The 20729-nt window shown below is 39.5% G+C and overlaps 1 protein-coding gene across 1 annotated transcript in view; it reads right to left on the reverse strand.

Moving 5' to 3' along the window:
• Positions 1-11626: 11626 nt before the first annotated feature.
• LOC126481661 (uncharacterized) overlaps positions 11627-20729 on the reverse strand; it is a 60265-nt gene continuing 51162 nt past the window's right edge. The window contains exon 4 of the mRNA XM_050105585.1: positions 11627-12185. Within this exon, the coding sequence (XP_049961542.1) occupies positions 12136-12185 (50 nt within the window). The 3' untranslated portion in view covers positions 11627-12135. The remainder of the gene's footprint in view (positions 12186-20729) is intronic.

Here is a 20729-nt window from a genome sequence, read left to right on the forward strand (position 1 = left end):
AATTGGAATGAAAGTAAATCTAATCTAATCTAATCACAAACAAACACAAACATACACACAAAATTCAAGCTTTTGCAACAAACTGTTGCTTCATCAGGAAAGAGGGAAGGAGAGGGAAAGACGAAAGGATGTGGGTTTTAAGGGAGAGGGTAAGGAGTCATTCCAATCCTGGGAGCGGAAAGACTTACCTTAGGGGGAAAAAAGGACGGGTATACACTTGCACACACACACATATCCATCCACACATATACAGACACAAGCAGACATATTTAAAGACAAATAGTTTGGGCAGAGATGTTAGTCGAGGCGGAAGTGCAGAGGCAAAGATGATGTTGAATGACAGGTGAGGTACGAGTGGCGGCAACTTGAAATTAGCGGAGATTGAGGCCTGGTGGGTAACGGGAAGAGAGGATATATTGAAGAGCAAGTTCCCATCTCTGGAGTTCAGATAGGTTGGTGTTGGTGGGAAGTATCCAGATAACCCGGACGGTGTAACACTGTGCCAAGATGTGCTGGCCGTGCACCAAGGCATGCTTAGCCACAGGGTGATCCTCATTACCAACAAACACTGTCTGCCTGTGTCCATTCATGCGAATGGACAGTTTGTTGCTGGTCATTCCCACATAGAATGCATCACAGTGTAGGCAGGTCAGTTGGTAAATCACGTGGGTGCTTTCACATGTGGCTCTGCCTTTGATCGTGTACACCTTCTGGGTTACAGGACTGGAGTAGGTGGTGGTGGGAGGGTGCATGGGACAGGTTTTACACCGGGGGTGGTTACAAGGATAGGAGCCAGAGGGTAGGGAGGGTGGTTTGGGGATTTCATAGGGATGAACTAACAGGTTACAAAGGTTAGGTGGATGGCGGAAAGACACTCTTGGTGGAGTGGAGAGGATTTCATGAAGGATGGATCTCATTTCAGGGCAGGATTTGAGGAAGTCGTATCCCTGCTGGAGAGCCACATTCAGAGCCTGGTCCAGTCCTGGAAAGTATCCTGTCACAAGTGGGGCACTTTTGTGATTCTTCTGTGGGGGATTCTGGGTTTGAGGGGTTGAGGAAGTGGCTCTGGTTATTTGCTTCTGTACCAGGTCGGGAGGGTAGTTGCGGGATGCGAAAGCTGTTGTCAGGTTGTTGGTGTAATGGTTCAGGGATTCCGGACTGGAGCAGATTCGTTTGCCATGAAGACCTAGGCTGTAGGGAAGGGACCGTTTGATGTGGAATGGGTGGCAGCTGTCATAATGGAGGTACTGTTGTTTGTTGGTGGGTTTGATGTGGACGGACGTGTGAAGCTGGCCATTGGACAGGTGGAGGTCAACGTCAAGGAAAGTGGCATGGGATTTGGAGTAGGACCAGGTGAATCTGATGGAACCAAAGGAGTTGAGGTTGGAGAGGAAATTCTGGAGTTCTTCTTCACTGTGAGTTCAGATCATGAAGATGTCATCAATAAATCTGTACTAAACTTTGGGTTGGCAGGCCTGGGTAACCAAGAAGGCTTCCTCTAAGCAACCCATGAATAGGTTGGCATACGAGGGGGCCATCCTGGTATCCATGGCTGTTCCCTTTAATTGTTGGTATGTCTGGCCTTCAAAAGTGAAGTTGTGGGTCAGGATGAAGCTGGCTACGGTAATGAGGTGGGAAACCAGGAGATTGGATAGTTTTTTGAGGTGGAGGGTGGCATGCTGTTCTTATTTACGGTTGGCCTGTAGGAAGATGCTCTGAACAGACGGTGTGGATGTGGGAGAGGAAAGATTAAGGACTTTTATTAAGGATAGGAGTTGACGGGTGTGTTCATTGGCTGATTTGATGTGTAGGTGAAGGATTAGGTGGGTGAGGGCAATGGATTGTTCAGTTTGGAACTGGTATAGGGACTGATGGAAAGAAGGGTTGCAGCCAGAGATGGGAACTTTAAGTGTGAGGCCTTTGGGGGTAATGCCAAATGTCAGACAACCGTAAATTAGAACAGCATGCCACCCTCCACCTCAAAAAACTATCCAATCTCGTGGTTTCCCACCTCCGGAAAGGCAACTCACTCACCCTACACAACCTTTCCAGCAAACCTCAACCTCCTCTCATTGCACACAAACCCAGTCTCTCCCATCTACTCAATCTCCCACTTCCAGCTCCACTCCCTCCAAAACCTCAAAATTCCAATCGACACAATCTGGAACCACAACACCCTAATTCAGTAGTTAACCTTTCCTCCAAACCTCTCTCCCGATCCGAAACCTCTGTCCTATCCAAAGGCCTCACCATCAGCCCCACTCCCAGATTCAACCAAACAGCACTCGTCAAAGATTTACTGTCCTACACTCGTACTCTCTGCTGGAAATATCACTTTGCCACGAAGGAAAATGATCCTAATCCTACTCCTAATGATCCAACTCCCCAAGACACCATCCAAATTGAACCCTGGCTGGAACAGTTCCGTCCTCCGTCGCAGCGGGACCCACCTCCTCTTCCTCAAAATCACCCTCTCCAAACCTTCCAGGAATTCCTGACTTCCAGCCTTGCATCTCAATCCTTCTTAAAAAAACCTTAATCCTACTCCCAACATCACCACTGCTGAAGCCCATGCTATCTGTGATCTGAAGGCTGACCGATCCATCGTCATTCTTCCGGCGGACAAGGGTTCCACGACCGTGGTACTTGATCGTCGGGAGTATGTGGCTGAGGGACTGCATCACCTTTCAGACAACACCATATACAAAGTTTGCCAAGGTAACCCCATTCCCGATGTCCAGGCAGAGCTTCAAGGAATCCTCAGAACCTTAGGCCCCCTGCAAAACCTTTCACCTGACTCCATCAACCTCCTGACCCAACCAACACCCCGCACCCCTACCTTCTACCTACTTCCTAAAATCCACAAACCCAATCATCCCGGCCGCCCCATTGTAGCTGGTTACCAAGCCCCCACAGAACGTATCTCTGCCTACGTAGATCAACACCTTCAACCCATTACATGTAGTCTCCCATCCTTCATCAAAGACACCAACCACTTTCTCGAACGCCTGGAATCCTTACCCAATCTGTTACCCCCAGAAACCATCCTTGTAACCATTGATGCCACTTCCTTATACACAAATATTCCACACGTCCAGGGCCTCGCTGCAATGGAGCATTTCCTTTCACGCCGATCACCTGCCACCCTACCTAAAACCTCTTTCCTCATCACCTTAGCCAGCTTCATCCTGACCCACAACTTCTTCGCTTTTGAAGGCCAGACATACCAACAATTAAAGCGAACAGCCATGGATACCAGGATGGCCCCCTCGTACGCCAACCTATTCATGGGTCGCTTAGAGGAAGCCTTCTTGGTTACCCAGGCCTGCCAACCCAAAGTTTAGTACAGATTTATTGATGACATCTTCATGATCTGGACTCACAGTGAAGAAGAACTCCAGAATTTCCTCTCCAACCTCAACTCCTTTGGTTCCATCAGATTCACCTGGTCCTACTCCAAATCCCATGCCACTTTCCTTGACGTTGACCTCCACCTGTCCAATGGCCAGCTTCACACGTCCGTCCACATCAAACCCACCAAAAAACAACAGTACCTCCATTATGACAGCTGCCACCCATTCCACATCAAACGGTCCCTTCCCTACAGCCTAGGTCTTCGTGGCAAACAAATCTGCTCCAGTCCGGAATCCCTGAACCATTACACCAACAACCTGACAACAGCTTTCGCATCCCGCAACTACCCTCCCGACCTGGTACAGAAGCAAATAACCAGAGCCACTTCCTCAACCCCTCAAACCCAGAATCCCCCACAGAAGAATCACAAAAGTGCCCCACTTGTGACAGGATACTTTCCAGGACTGCATCAGACTCTGAATGTGGCTCTCCAGCAGGGATACGACTTCCTCAAATCCTGTCCTGAAATGAGATCCATCCTTCATGAAATCCTCCCCACTCCACCAAGAGTGTCTTTCCGCCATCCACCTAACCTTCGTAACCTGTTAGTTCATCCCTATGAAATCCCCAAACCACCTTCCCTACCCTCTGGCTCCTATCCTTGTAACCGCCCCCGGTGTAAAACCTGTCCCATGCACCCTCCCACCACCACCTACTCCAGTCCTGTAACCCAGAAGGTGTACACGATCAAAGGCAGAGCAACATGTGAAAGCACCCACGTGATTTACCAACTGACCTGCCTACACTGTGATGCATTCTATGTGGGAATGACCAGCAACAAACTGTCCATTCGCATGAATGGACACAGGCAGACAGTGTTTGTTGGTAATGAGGATCACCCTGTGGCTAAACATGCCTTGGTGCACGGCCAGCACATCTTGGCACAGTGTTACACCGTCCGGGTTATCTGGATACTTCCCACCAACACCAACCTATCCGAACTCCAGAGATGGGAACTTGCTCTTCAATATATCCTCTCTTCCCGTTACCCATCAGGCCTCAATCTCCGCTAATTTCAAGTTGCCGCCACTCATACCTCACCTGTCATTCAACATCATCTTTGCCTCTGCACTTCCGCCTCGACTAACATCTCTGCCCAAACTATTTGTCTTTAAATATGTCTGCTTGTGTCTGTATATGTGTGGATGGATATGTGTGTGTGTGCAAGTGTATACCCGTCCTTTTTTCCCCCTAAGGTAAGTCTTTCCGCTCCCAAGATTGGAATGACTTTTTACCCTCTCCCTTAAAACCCACATCCTTTCGTCTTTCCCTCTCCTTCCCTCTTTCCTGATGAGGCAACAGTTTGTTGCAAAAGCTTGAGTTTTGTGTGTATGTTTGTGTTTGTTTGTGTGTCTATCGACCTGCCAGCGCTTTCGTTCGGTAAGTCACCATCTACTATTGTAGAGATATAAAACTATCTATGACTGAGGAGAATAAAAATAGCCAATTACCATATAATGCATAGCTTTTAAAAAGGCAAATAATTTAAGGGAATGTCAATCAGCAGAAAGCACGTTAAACTTCAAAAATTTTATACATTTATGAGTAACATCTTCGCTATCAGTTATGAAATGAGTGGTGTTTGTGGTTGTGTTTACACGGGTAGAACAGCTGTAGAGGAGACACTTATTTTACATGAGTTTTGGAACCAACCTAATACTTGGAGTGAACAGTCAAAGATGCACGTGTTGTGGTAAAATGTTCAGGGCTAGTACGAACCTCTTCTCCTCCCCCTCAAAGATGAGCAGTGTGTCCATTAGCTAGCACTGCATCATTCAGCACTGTTGTTTCTGGCTGGCTTAGAGGATGAGCAGACTGTCTGTGTATCTCCAATAGGTTGAATGGTAAATTCCAAACATAAGGTATACTGTAATTAAAATAACTAATTTGTTCCTTTTCAGCAACACCAGTCACAGTTGTGTTGCGACCACCTTTAGTTATTATTTTTCAAGTAATGAAGCCAATGAATGACGACTGTTCTTGAGGAATTTCAAAATAGGTTTTGCATGTGTTGTATGTGAAATTTTGCTTGCCCACCACCACACACACACACACACACACACACACACACACACACACACACCCTCGCACATCAGTTTTATGATTGTTGTCTGAATTTTAATGCTGCAACTGAGAGCAATTTCTCCATTCCTACCAGTTCCTTGCCCCACTCGTCTGTTCAGTTCACAACTACTCCCATACTTTCCTATCTATGTTCACTCATCTGTACAAGCAACCACTCTTTAGCAGTCAGTGTAACTATGGCCATGGAAATGTATGTTTCTGTGTCAGTATTACTATTAGAAAAAATGCAACCAGTTGCATGACCTTGTGCCCTTTTAAGTATGCATTGTACCACCTGTCATCATCTGCAAGCAAATCATTGCCTTTCCTTACCTTTTGTTTCTTTCTAATCTGATATATATTTTATTGCCATAAATACTTAGTTCTGTAATCCTATACTCACTAAATTAGCTTTTAGTGGAACTTGTAAATTAAGTCATGTATACCTTGCAGGAACAACATGTAATTTTATAATAAAGTTTATAACAATGAAAACAATCAATTATTGACAAAATAATTTAATTCGATATATAAAAAATCTACTCACCAAGCGGCAGCAGGACACACACATAAAAGACGGTTGCAATTGGCAACCTTTCAGAGCCTGTGGCTCCATCTTCAGGCAGAAGGCTTGAAGGGGAAGGAAGAGGGGTGAGCAAAAGGACTGGAGAGGTCTAGGAAAAGGGGTAGATTTTGGGGAAGTCACTCAGAACTGCGGGTCAGGTGAGACTAACCGCACGAGGTGAGAAGGAAAGACTCCCTTCTCATCTCTTGCGGAAAGTCTCCCCTGACCCACGGTTCTGGGTGACTTTCATGAAATCTACTCCTTTTCCTAGACCTCTCCAGTTCTTTTCATCACCACTCTTTCTTCCCCTTCAAGCCTTCTGCCTGAAGATGGAGCCACTGGCTCTGAAAGCTTACTATTACAACCGTCTTATGCGTGCGTTCTGCTGCCGCTTGGTGAGTAGATTTTTTATCTATCAAATTAAATTATTTTATAATAAAGTTTGTATTATATAAACATAATTCTTTTACAATAGCACCAAATCTTCTTGTTGTTGTGGTCTTCAGTCCAAAGATTGATTTCATGTAGCTCTCCACGTTAGTCTATCCTGTGGTAGCCTCTTCATGTCTGTATAATTACTGCAACCTATATCCACTTAACCTACATACTCCATTCAAACCTTTGTCTTATTGTACAATTTTAACTCCCCTCCTCATTTTTCTCCACTGCCAAATTGTCAATTCCTTGTTACCTCTGGATGCACCCAGCCAACAGCCTTTTTCTTTTATTCAAATTGTGCCCTAAATTTCTTTTCTCCCCTTCTGAATACATCATCTGATCTATCCATCTAATCTTCAGCATTCTTTTGTAGTGCCATATTTCATAAGCTTCTAAGCTTCTTTTCTCTTGTCTGAAATGTTTCTCACCCATCTTTCACTTCCATACAAGGCTACAGTTCACACAGTAATTTCAAAAAAGATTTCCTAACAATTAAATAATTATTTGATGATAACAAATTTATCTTTTTCAGAAATGCTTTTCTTGCTACTGCCAGTTTGCAATTTATATCATCTCAACTTCAGTCATCGTCACTTATTTCTCTGTCCAATTTACATCATTCATCTGCTCCTTTTAGTGTCTTTTTCTCCTATCTAATTCCCTTACCAGTATATAATGTATGGTCCAAGAGTCAACACTTTGTACAAAATGTATGTTAAGTAATGACTGCCTCAAATAATTGACTTTTTCATAGCCTTATGCATGCCATGGACAACTGGGATAGACACAAGAGAAGACTGAATGTTCACTCTTACAACACTAGGAACAAGCACTCTTTGAATATTACCTGGACTAGATTACAGAAATCTCTTGTGCATAGGAAGATTTCTTTTTAACAAATTACCAAATGGGATGAGGCAGTTGAAAACTAATAAGTTTCAAAAGATCATAGAATCCTGCCTGAAAGAAAAGGTTTTCTATGCAGTTGATGAATTTTCTTACTTCTAAATCAACCTGACTTCAGTTTAGACACGTTTGTTAGTCAAATTTGCTGTACAAACACTACAATTTCTCTGCATTTTTATTTCTCTCCTTCCCCTTTTCTCCTATTTTTCCTTTATTACTTGCTCAATGTACAAACTGAATACCTTAGGAATAGGCTACAAACCTATTTCATTCCTTTCTCAATTACTTTTTTCCTTTCATGTCCTCTGACTCTTGTAACTGCTGTCTTGTTTCTGTAAAAATTGTACATAATCTTTCACTCCCTGTATTTTTATCCCTGCTACCTTCAGAATATCAAAAAGTCTATTCCAATCACATTTGTCTTTTCAGTCAGTGTTCTCAAGATAAGTTGTAAGGTCAGTATTGCTTCATATGTTACTGCACTTCTCCACAACAAAACTTATCTCCACAGATCCTAGAGTTACAACTCCTCTTAAAGTATCCACTCCAGAAGCCTTGTTGCTACTTATAGGTCTTTCAGTACTCTTGTCAAGTATCATACTTATCACCTGATCTTCATTTACTTCCTCCTTTATATCAGTAATATTGTCTGGAATTGAGTTATTTCCAGTTTACGACTTTTCTATATTCTGCTTCCACCTTTCAGCCTTTATTGTTTGCCACGAAGTTATTGATATTCATACAGCTGCTTCATTTCCCTCTAAAAATTTATTTAATACAGTAATAGGCAGCATCTATATTTTACATTGTCATGTGTGCTTTTACAGCCTTGCATTTATGCTATAGCATTCATTTCTGTCAATATCATATTTTAGACATCTGCATTCTCTTTTGCCTGTTTCATTTGCTGCACTGTTATATTTTCTCCTTTCATCAATTAAATTCAGTATCTCGTGTGTTATCCAAGGATTTCTACTTAGTCTTTTTGTCTAGTTGATCATGTGTTGCTTACAACATTCAATTTCTCAAAACTATCCACTCCTCTCCTATTGTAATTCTTTTACCTGTTTTAGCCAATTGTTGTCCGATGCTCTCTTTGAAACTTTCAATAGCCTCTGGTTTTTCAATTTATCCATGTATTATCTCCTTAATGTCACACCTTTGTTCAAAATATCTTTTCTTGACAACACTAAATCTTTGATTTTAACTCTTATTTTTTAAATTGTGTATAAAGCAATAACTCATTTTTAATTTCTGTGAAACTTACATATTATTTAAAGAACATAACCACATTTTAGCTATTTCATCCACGTAAGAGGACTGCACAAATTTTCCAAAGGAAAACAGTCACCAAGTAGCTGGCAAAAGAAACTTTTTCTTCTAGTAAATATTGGACTTTTGTCCAGTATTTTTAAGTTATGTTTGTGAGAGTTAGAATAATAAATGATTCAGTATTCCAGGATCTACACGCAAATACAGACTTGTGATACAAATTTAATTCACATATTTTGTATTTACCAATAGCAACATTATTACATTTATCTTATTAACCAAACTTGCAGACTGAAATGAATACTAAAAGAAAAATCTTACTATTGTGTGGTCATGATGCAAATTACATGGAAGCCTCCAAGTTACTGTGATGTCATAATGCTGTCATACTACTAAATGAACACAATGCAGAAGTATTGTACAACATTTTTAAAACATTGCCTTTACTCATATCCTTCTAAAAGCAGTAATAAAATTTTAAAACAATATCAGAAATGACTTCATTGATAAACATGCATTTTACTTGACTGTTTCACTGCTTAATTCATAGTAAAATCTAAAACTTTCTGAGTTGTTAATTTCTAGAAAACAAATGATACCAATCACATTTGTATCTTTAAAATTAATAAGAGTTCTTTCACCCTGACCACACAAGTGGTGGCTACATCTATGTTATTAAATCACTTAACAACTTATTCCTATTAGAATTGGAAACAGAAAATAACACAAGCCACAATTTACTGTTAAGTCAAGCTACTTTTTATAAAAAAAAATAAAATCATAAACATTACAAATCCAGAACGTTAATTACTTCAACAGTTCTTTAATAAGTCATAAGGTTCAAAATAATGCGGCATTGCCAGCACATTGAAACAAATATGTCCCTGAGATTTGCAATTATTGCTGATTTAAATTGAATTAAGTGTCATCCCATTTCATAAAATACCCACATCATTATGACACTGCAGCTGACGACTTATATAACTGCTGAACATGAAATTGATACAAAACTTATCATTATATTAAATAAAAGCAATACTTAGTGTAATAACAGGAACTTAACCGATTCTCTTTACAATTTATTACTTCTCCTCACTAATTTCTTTAAACTTTCCTTTTTATGAAATTTCAGATTCATGTCTTTTTTTAATTTAAATTTTAAAGGAAAAGTAATTTTAAAAAAATACTTTTATTCCCTTGAAAGGCATTCAGTCGATATTGAGGAACATAAAAATAATAAATAAATCACTAATGTCAAAAGAAGAAACACTTACACATACAGAGCTACAGAGATAAAATTGCTCACTAACATCGAATTTATATAAGAATCTTAAAATCATATTCGGTGGAAATACAAATATACAGTCCATAGTTTTGCAACAAATACATTCATTTTCTTATTCATCTCCATCCGTGCTGCTCTACTCAAGTTGTACATTGTTGCTGTGGTAGCGTTAGTAGCCTAATCTGGCAGAGGATTTGAGAACTTGCAAAAAGCATGATCTTTAACTATGCTGCAATAATATTTCTAAACACACTTGAGACTGGACTGTAAGTATGACAGGAAAAAAGAGGAAAATAAAGATATTTCAATTTCACCTATTTGTGTTTATTATTTCTCAAGGTTCCTCAATTGACAATATCATCAAATTCAAAATAATGTTTTCACATCTCCCAACTCAAGACAAATGCTAGGAATTTATTAAATAAATCTTTACAATATTGTTAGACTCAGATTAGCACTGCAGTAATTTGAAAAGATTTTACAAACACATGAATGACTTATATTTTCTTAAATAATCATTGTGTTGCACACACAATGCTCCCTTTAGCTTTGATTAATACCCTTGGTATGAATCCCAGTTAGAATTGAAACTAAAAGTCTACTCAGTCCTGACCCACTTATTATTTTAATTTTTAAATGTAAGTAACTTTGATAAATGTGCTCTAAATACCTTGCATAAAATGTGAAAACTAATCCATATGTGTTTGCTGATGTTACTGTAACTTTTTGTTTAAAAGTATGGAACTGTACTTAACATCTCCTCTATATGGTGAGTAGCAATCTATCATTTTCATAATATTGTCATTATTCCACTAAACTAAATATTGGCACAGTTTCACTTTTTACACAAGTTATGTAAGGCTTCTTGTATTTATAAATTCAAATTGTGACATAAATATTAAGCTACTAAAACCAGGTATATAATGAAAATGAAGGGTCATCAGCTTTTTTTCAAAGTAGCAGATTAGGTTTCTGTGACATCTTCGTCTCATGTTAATGTATACATTGACTCGTGCCACATTCCCAAAGGTTCTCCCTCTTGACAAGACCTACAGAACACGGTAAATGACTGACAATGGAGATATATGCATGAAAAATGCTGTACTAATGCACCGAAGTTCATAGTATGTTAGACAATAACGTTACATAAAACCTTGCTACATATTTAAAAAATCATAACTCACCTCATTACTGCTTATGAAGTAACACAATGGTTATTTTAGTAAATGCAAGTCATTCACATGTTCATGGCATCTTTCCAAATTATTACAATGCTAATACGAGATGATGTGAAAAAAATACTACGAATTTGAGGACACTACTAATTGAGGACTCTGAGAAATAATAAGTAAATTCAATCTAGAATGAGATTTTCACTCTGACTTCCTGGCAGATTAAAACTGTGTGCCGGACCGAGACTAGAATTCGGGACCTTTGCCTTTCGCGGGCAAGTGCTCTACCATCTGAGCTACCCAAGCACGACTCACGCCCTGTCGTCACAGCTTTACTTCTGCCAGTACCTTGTCTCCTACCTTCCAAACTTTACAGAAGCTCTCCTGCGAACCTCGCAGAACTAGCACTCCTGAAAGAAAGGATATTGCGGAGAGCTCCTGTGTAAAGTTTGGAAGGTAGGAGACAAGGTACTAATAGAAGTAAAGCTGTGAGAAGGGGGCGTGAGTCGTCCTTAGGTAGCTCAGATGGTAGAGCACTTGCCCGTGAAAGGCAAAGATCCCGAGTTCGTGTCTCGGTGTGGCACACAGTTTTAATCTGCCAGGAAGTTTCAAATTCAATCTAATTGGTAACAAACGGTGATAATTTGTTATTGTTATATATACACTTCAAACTCAAGTGTGTTAACAAATATTATTAAAAACTAGGTAAAACACTGGATTTCCAACTGTTGTCTGAAATTAAAATACACGGTGAACCAGAACTCCATTGACAAAACTGTTGAGGTTGTTCAGGAGTATTATCCGAGTATTTTGGCATATAAAAACCTCTGAAATTTTGTCAGTGGTGTTCTGGTTCACCCTGTGTATCTGACATGTTACCTTGCCAGTGCAATCTCAAAAATACTGAACAACTTGAATACTGCTACGTATATAAGGTACCAATTCTTCCACAGGGAAGAAATGCCAGTTTTTTATCACAGTTTTCTTCAGTCCAGCATCAATGTATTCTGAATTAACATTCAGAAGTACTGATATGAGGGCATGTAAATGTTGTTGTTCAGTTCATACCCTGAAACAAGGCAAGCCTCGATGAGAAAAACAGAATATAATTTTTTTTAAAGCTAAGAGATACAGTGGATCTAATCTTTTGTATCTTATAATTCCAATCTTGACAATATATAACAGGTTAGTTAGCTAGTTAGTTTTCAAGAATTTCAAGAATTTTATTCACCATAGATCATTTTACAATGATATTGGCTTCGTCATATAAGATGTACTAGTACATACAGAATAACAAAATAAACTTCTGTCAATACATTATAAATACATCTGAAGCATGGTAGTGTACCAAATTACAAAGGATAGCTTTTAAAAGCTAACGCAACATGCTATCTTATAATCTAATGTAATAAGGTATTTTATTGTTTATAGTATAAACTTTGTAATTACACACGATTAACCGCAGCACAAAATAATATGTTTAACTACAGACAACTTTTAAATGCTTATATTCTCCTCAGGCATCTCAAAGAATTCTTTAATGTCATAGAATGGATGATCTGACAGCCAGCTGTACCACTTAATTTTAAAAGAATTTGTATCCATAGACTGAACATGAATTGGCAGTTTATTGAACATTTTGAGTGGGTTAACTTTGTGGGAATTTCCTGTTCTCGCTAATCTGTGGCGCAGTATGTCTAAATTACCGTTCGCCCTGGTGTTGTGTTCGTGTATTTCCTTTCTGGCAATAAATTCTGAAATATTATTTTTAATATAGAGTACAGACACATAGATGTATAAATTTATAATTGTAAGTATTCTGAGTCTGGAGAAAAGAGGACGACAGTGCTCCCTATGACCTCTTATACATATTATACGTATGACTTTTTTTTTGTAATTTCAATACGTTTTTGATGTGAGGGGAGTGCCCCCATATAATAAGACCATATGAAATATGTGACTGGAATAGCCCAAAGTATGTCACCCTGAGGTACTCCAAGCTCACTACCTCCCTTAGTTTCAAGAGAAGATATGCCACCCGAGATATTTTTGCACATACATGATTGACATGTTCCTCCCAATATAGTTTAGAGTCAATGTGAATACCTAAGAGTTTTACTGACTTATTGCCTACTTCATTTGATGTTCCCATTAAAAGTTGTTGTGTTTTGTCACGGTTACATAGGAGCTTATTGGCTGCAAACCAGTCCAGGGCCTTATCTAGTGTTTCTTTTGTTAGCAATATAATGGAAGGAAACATTCCACGTGGGAAAAATTATATATAAAAACAAAGATGAGGTGACTTACCGAACAAAAGCGCTGGCAGGTCGATAGACACACAAACAAACACAAACATACACACAAAATTCAAGCTTTCGCAACAAACTGTTGCCTCATCAGGAAAGAGGGAAGGAGAGGGGAAGACGAAAGGCAGTGGGTTTTAAGGGAGAGGGTAAGGAGTCATTCCAATCCCGGGAGCGGAAAGACTTACCTTAGGGGGAAAAAAGGACAGGTATACACTCGCACACACGCACATATCCATCCACACATACAGACACAAGCAGACATATTTAAAGACCTTTAAATATGTCTGCTTGTGTCTGTATGTGTGGATGGATATGTGCGTGTGTGCGAGTGTATACCTGTCCTTTTTTCCCCCTAAGGTAAGTCTTTCCGCTCCCGGGATTGGAATGACTCCTTACCCTCTCCCTTAAAACCCACTGCCTTTCGTCTTCCCCTCTCCTTCCCTCTTTCCTGATGAGGCAACAGTTTGTTGCGAAAGCTTGAATTTTGTGTGTATGTTTCTTTTGTTAGGTTATTCAGATCTGAAATGTTCTGATATGTGGTAAGTAGTGTTGTATCGTCAGCATAACACACAACAGGGTGAGCTATATTTTTAGGTAAATCATTAATAGCAACAATGAAGAAGAAGGGTCCAAGGATAGACCCTTGTGGTACACCTGTGCTGATTTCCATGATGGAAGAATTTAAATTTCTGACTGAAACGAATTGTTCCATGGATCATTTGAATGACAAATTGTAATGATATGAAATAAGTCATTGTACACTGACATCACAAACTAATTAGTAAATATGGCTGCTACATGCTGAACATATACAAAAATGTTAATACACAGATGTGAGTTAGTAATTCCTACTCACAATCTTTTACACATTACAATAACCAAAATTCCTCTATGGAATAGAAAGAGTTGTCAGGAAGAACTTTTTTCAGTTTGTTTTCAAATTTTTCTTTACATCTGTCATTTCATATCAATGGGAAAGTGATCAAAACTTTTGGTTACAGCACTGTGCACCCCGTTTTGTGCTTTAGACTATCTTAATGTGGAGTAATGAGGGTAATTTTTTCTTCTGGTATTTTAATTGTGTACAATGTTGTTCCTTTTGAAATGCCGAGGATTATTTACAACAAACTTCATGAGGGAATAAATATCCTGTGTGAAGTGGTAGTCAGAATGCCTAATACCTTAAACAAAGATGAGGTGACTTACCGAACGAAAGCGCTGGCAGGTCGATAGACACACAAACAAACACAAACATACACACAAAATTCAGGCTTTCGCAACAAACTGTTGCCTCATCAGGAAAGAGGGAAGGAGAGGGGAAGACGAAAGAAAGTGGGTTTTAAGGGAGAGGGTAAGGAGTCATTCCAATCCCGGGAGCGGAAAGACTTACCTTAGGGGGAAAAAAGGAGAGGTATACACTCGCACACACGCACATATCCATCCACACATACAGACACAAGCAGACATATTTAAAGACAAAGAGTTTGGGCAGAGATGTCAGTCGAGGCAGACAATTTTTCCCACGTGGAATGTTTCCTTCTATTATATTAATACCTTAAACAGATATCTACAATATGACAGCGAGAAAGCACCACATATTATTCTTACAACATGTTTCTGAGCAATGGAAACTTTTTTTCCTTGAAGGTTCCATATGACATTAATGAATAAAAACACGTAAAATATGTCAGTTTACTGATTTGTCTCTCCCCAAATTTTGCTGTCAAAATGTGTTTTCCAGTTTAAATCCTCATCAACATACAGCCCAACACTTCTGATTAACTTTATTTCATCCATGTAGGAATCAGCAGCTGTCTATGATACAGGACAAGTTAAAATAATTGTCTGCATTAATCACATTTTTATAAAATGTTCAAATTTCCATGATGCATTTTTAAGGTCTTCACCCTCTACATGTGACATTTTGCTTCTTGTAGTCTGTTGTCTACTTTGCATTTTATTTTGAAGTTGTTCTACTGAGCTGTTAACTACACAGTATTATTATGTAAATAAATTATATCACTTTTAGTATCCAAAAATAGAAATCATCCAAATCACATATAAATATATATTTACATTACCTTCAAATGGCACATGAATATATAAATATACTCTTTGAAAGGTGTCAGTGATTGTTCTGAGTTTACTGGCACACTGGTCACGAGGGGGAGGGGGTGCAGCAATTACAGCTGCTGGCTGATGACGTGGAGCCACATCTACATCTACATGATTACTCTGAAATTCACAATTCAATGTCTGGCAGGAGGCTCATCAAACCACCTTAAAGTTAGTTCTCTATTGTTCCACTTGAGCAGCATGCGGAAAAACCAGCACTTAAATCTTTCAGTGCAAGCCCTGATTTCTCTATTTTATTATGATAATCATTTCTTCCTATGAAAGTGGTCATACACAAAACACAATCAGAGGATAAAGTTGGTGATTGAAATTTCATGAGAAGGTACTGCCCCAATTAGGGTATAATGTCTGTGGAACTCTCCCCTATTTCGTTATACTACAAAATGAGCCACATATTTGATTATGTCTCCTGTAATTATATGGCTGGCTACTAAAACTGAAATAGTAGGAAAGATAGCAAATAATGGAATTTTACTTATTGTTCATTTACAATACAGTAAAAAAATAAATGATAAAACTGGCAGGTGATTTTAGGGTATACAGTTGTGAAATTTGGTATATAGGGCTGCCACTTTTAGCACCAAACATGGCACTAATGTGGTTGGGTACTCAATCAAAATGGGCTTGAATAACAGATAAAGATATGTCATTCCAAATTACTTTAACTCTATGCTGTAGTTCATCAACCATAGTGGACAAGAAGTTGTGGTTTGACAGTCTTTTAGCAACCCATGACCAGATGTTCTCAGTGGGTGAAATACTTGGAAAGCACACTGACCAGGAAATAGTTGTACAGTCTTCTGTATCAAGGTAGGTCAGGACAGTATGGGCATGCCATCTTTCATCATCTGCTAGAATGATATTGTCATGGGGACACAAAGATAGGGCATAACCTCTGGCCCTAACAATCACAGTGCTAGGTCTGCAGGATGATGCAAGTACAATCTGGTAACTAATGTAGCAAACCAAGATACATCATTATGAAGTGACTGATATGGTTGTTATGATATTACATCATTCACATTTTATTTTCCTCATATGTATGAAAGTTCATCTTTCGTCTGATTACATATGTAAGGGCTTCACGATGGATCACTACTCATGTAATGTTTCATCAACTATATTAAAATCAAACTCAAATGAAATGTAAACACACTTGTATTTTCTGTTCAAATGTAACTTGTGATGTCATCTTATATATTAAAAATAACTGCTTTATGACACAATGTAATACAAAAATTAGTTATATTAGTCATTGAGTGCTGGTACCAGTAATTATGAAATAGCATTTAAGTACTATTGTAGTAATGAATATTTTAGTTTTTCAGATGTAAAAATCATTTACTTTGTACATAAACAGGTTGGCATAGAAGGGTGCTATGTGGGTGTCCACGGCTGTGCCATGGATTTGTTTGTATACCATCCCAGAAAAGGAGAGAACAGGTTGGCATGCTGGTGCCTAAGACTGTACCCTGTATATGTTTGTATACCTTCCCTTCAAAGGAGAAGTAGCTGTGAGTTAGTAAGACGTGAGGAATGAGGTAGTAGGTATGGAGTCTGGAGGACATTGGGAAAGATAATGTTCATTAGTGGTAAAACCATGGATATGGACATGGAGGATGGAGGATGTAGATGTCTAAGGAAACGGTGTCACAGGAACAAGTTGAGATCCATGAGATAAAGAGGTGGGGACGGTGCAGAATCAGTGAAGAAACTGGTTGTAATCTTTGATGTGGGAGGCTAGATTATGGGCAACTGGTTGGAGATGTTGATTAATGAGGGTCAAAATTCTTTCAGTGAGGGCACTATAACGATCTACAATTGGGGCATCAAATGGTAAGGGGGGAAATGGATTGAGGGGAAAGGTTCTGGCAAGGGCCTAAAGCTTTAAGTAGGGACTGAAAGTTAGGTTGACTTCTGGGATGGGAGCACTCTGGTGGAGTTCATGGGTGGTGAAGTCAGACAATTGGGAGAGCCCTTCTGCCAGGCAGTGACTGGGATTTACAATAACAGTGGTGTAATTTTTGTCTGCAGTTAGGATGATTAGATCAGGATTGGTTTTGAAGTTGTATATGGCTGTCCTTTCTTCTACTGAAAGGTTGGTGTTCTAAGAAAGGGGCCTGGGGAAGGATGGTATGGCCAAGTCGAAGGTAAGGAATTCGTGCAAAGTGACCAGGGGATGGTTAGGTGGAAGGAGGGAAGATAACAGTTGGATGGTGGTATGAACTGGGAGGGGCAGGGTTCAATGTTGGAATTATGTTGGCTTCGGTTAGAGGAATTGGTGGCAAAGAATTGTTCCCATTGCAGGAATTGGAAGGAAGAGAGTGGGTCTTTGACAAGTCCAACATGGTTAAATTTGAGTGTAGGGCTAAAGGTGAGGTCTTTAGACAGAACTGAAACTTTTGTGGGGCTGACAGTTTTGGTGGAAAGGTTAACAAAGGTGTTATGGGAATGTTTAAGTACTGGCGTGTTGGTAGGGTGTTTTGGGGGATGTGGCAAGTTGAAAAGGTCAACTAGGCAGAGTCTGGGTACTATAAGGGATTGATGAGGAACATTGTGGATAGGATAGGGGTTGGATAGTGATGCCCCAAAGCAGCAGTAGGATGTCAGCAGGATGGATGTAAATTATCCATGGTGGTCAGATGCTCCTCCAGGTGCTGGAAAGCAATGGATTCAATTTCAAAATGTCATTAATGTATCAGGGATTGCACAATAGCAGGATCTTATGCAGGGAGGAGAGGTGGTTCTGGAATTCCTGTTCCATGGAGATGTGTTTTTGTTGCATCAGGTTTCTGACACCCAGGGACAGGAGCAATCTCAGAAGGTGAATGTCATTGTAAAAGAAGGGGTGCAATCCAGAGAAAGGAATTTTTATGGCGGACCTTTGAGAGGGATACCATGGTTTATGGAGCGCTTAAGAAATAGGATGTGGGGCTGAGTTTAAGCCAGGGAAGGGGGTACTTTCCTGAATTGGGGCAGAAAAATGGAGCAGGGGACCATTGTGGCAGAGATGGCATACGGGAAATGGGAATGACGTGGAAGTGGGCTAATGAATGTGTTAGATGGTTGTGAGGGGAGCTGGATAACAGAAAAGATGCATCAAAAATTACATAAAAACACATAAAAATACACGCAAATGCATAAATATATGCACAAATACATAAAACTGCGTGAAACTATGTAAAATTATGCACAAATACATAAACGTGGGAGAAAAGGAATGGATGGTATGAGAGTATGTGTGTATTAGATCACTGATACGGTGTGTCTCAGAAGTGTGTGCAATTTGGAGGGCAGTGAACAAACACAGAGAAGACGAGAAAGAACAAACAGAAGAAGAGTAATGCCATAGAGATTAAAAACAAAGGAAAGCCTCACAGGGTTGTGGAATGGAAGAAAAGCCATTAGGCAAAAGCAACCACTGGAAAATCCAGGTTGGAATAACAACAACATAAGAAAAGTTAGATTGCCACTCAGTGTGAAGATGACATGTTGAGCTGCAGACAGCCACAACAAAAAGACATTTACACATTAGCTTTCAGCTACAGCCTCCTTCAGAAAAGCAAACACACACAAATTCATTCATACAAGCAAGTACAGCTCATGCACACATGATCGCCATCCCTGACAGCTCAGACCTGAATGTAACTGTCACGTAGAACGCAAGCAATAATCTGGAGGGTGTGGGGAAGGGGAAAAGAAAGCAAAGTATGGGTGGGGGGAGAGAAAGAGTGCTGTCTGGCAGACCATGCACGGAATAGACTGTCAACATGTGCAGCATTGGGAGGCTGTGGGGCAGGGAGGTGGGGAGGGCGGAGGGAGTAAACGCATAGTGAAAAAGGAGATGAGCAGGGAAGGGAAAAGACGAGCAGGTGTGTTAGCAGAGGGTGGCACACAAAGCGTGTCAGAGGTTGAGAATAGAAAGGAGGTGATGAAACAGAGAAGGTGGAAATCACATGTGTAGTTCAGAAAAGCTTATGCTGCAAAGGAACCTTCTGAAGAAGGATTTGGCTGGAAGCTAACGTGCCTTTCCATTATGCCTGTCTGCCTCAACATATCAAATTGTGATACAATAAATTTGAGGCAACAGTCTGAAACTCTAACTCATTACAAATTGTAAATGCAACAATACTTTTCAAAATCTTGATTGTTGCACAAATAAATATCTGGGCACCGTAGTCTGTGCAGTCGGTGTTAACCAGGTTATATTCAGTCAAAGTTCAGTGCTGTATATGCAATCAAAAAATTTCTGAAAGTTTATTAAAAATTGAAATAATTCAGAATATGTGTCCAAGCTTTTATTTTGAGAGTAGCTACCACCACAAACTAATGAGACCTAGACAATTTTTTGATTAAAAGAAATGTTCAGTTTGTTTATATTATTGGCTGATAGAAGTATTAAACAATGGAAACTCCAGGTTGGAATATCAACAAATTAAAGGAAAAGATGGTTTGCTACTTACACTGAAGATGGTACCTTAATTAAAAGACAGGCACAAGTGACAGACACTTACACATTAGCTTCAGGCCACAGCCTTCATCAGAAAAAGGAACATGCACACACACACACACACACACACACACACACACACACACACACACAATGACCACCATCCCTGGAAGCTCAATGGCATTCTGGTCCAAGCTGCTGGAAATTGTGGTCATATGTGTCTAAGGTATGCTTGCTTGCATGAATGAATGTATAAGTGTTTCTTTTTCTGATGAAGCGTGTGGTGGAATGCCAATTTCTAAGCGCCTTTTAATTGAACCTGTCTGCAACTTAAGAGGTCATTTTTACAGTAAGTAGCAATTTATCGTTTCCTTACATTGTTAAAAGCCAAGTATTAATATTTTGAATTGTATATTCCACTATGTCATTTAATTTTTCATGTTAAAAGCTTTGTTCTGAACATTCAGCACAACATGAAGTCACAAATTTTCATAGTTAAAAATAATATCATAGTTGGAATATCAGGTGCACTATATAGCTGATGTCAGCTGGGATTGTTTGTGTGTGAGACTGACATTCTAATGACAGTTATTTAAGTTCCAGCCAATAAGTACACCAGTAAAGTCATTCACTTTTTGTGAAAATTAAGTCAATGAACAATGTGTGGCATAAAAACATAATTACTGGACCAGACTGAAACTGAACTGAAACTGCAACAATG

The sequence above is a fragment of the Schistocerca serialis genome, chromosome 5 (genome assembly GCF_023864345.2).
Source record: "Schistocerca serialis cubense isolate TAMUIC-IGC-003099 chromosome 5, iqSchSeri2.2, whole genome shotgun sequence".
NCBI classification, from domain to species: domain Eukaryota; kingdom Metazoa; phylum Arthropoda; class Insecta; order Orthoptera; family Acrididae; genus Schistocerca; species Schistocerca serialis.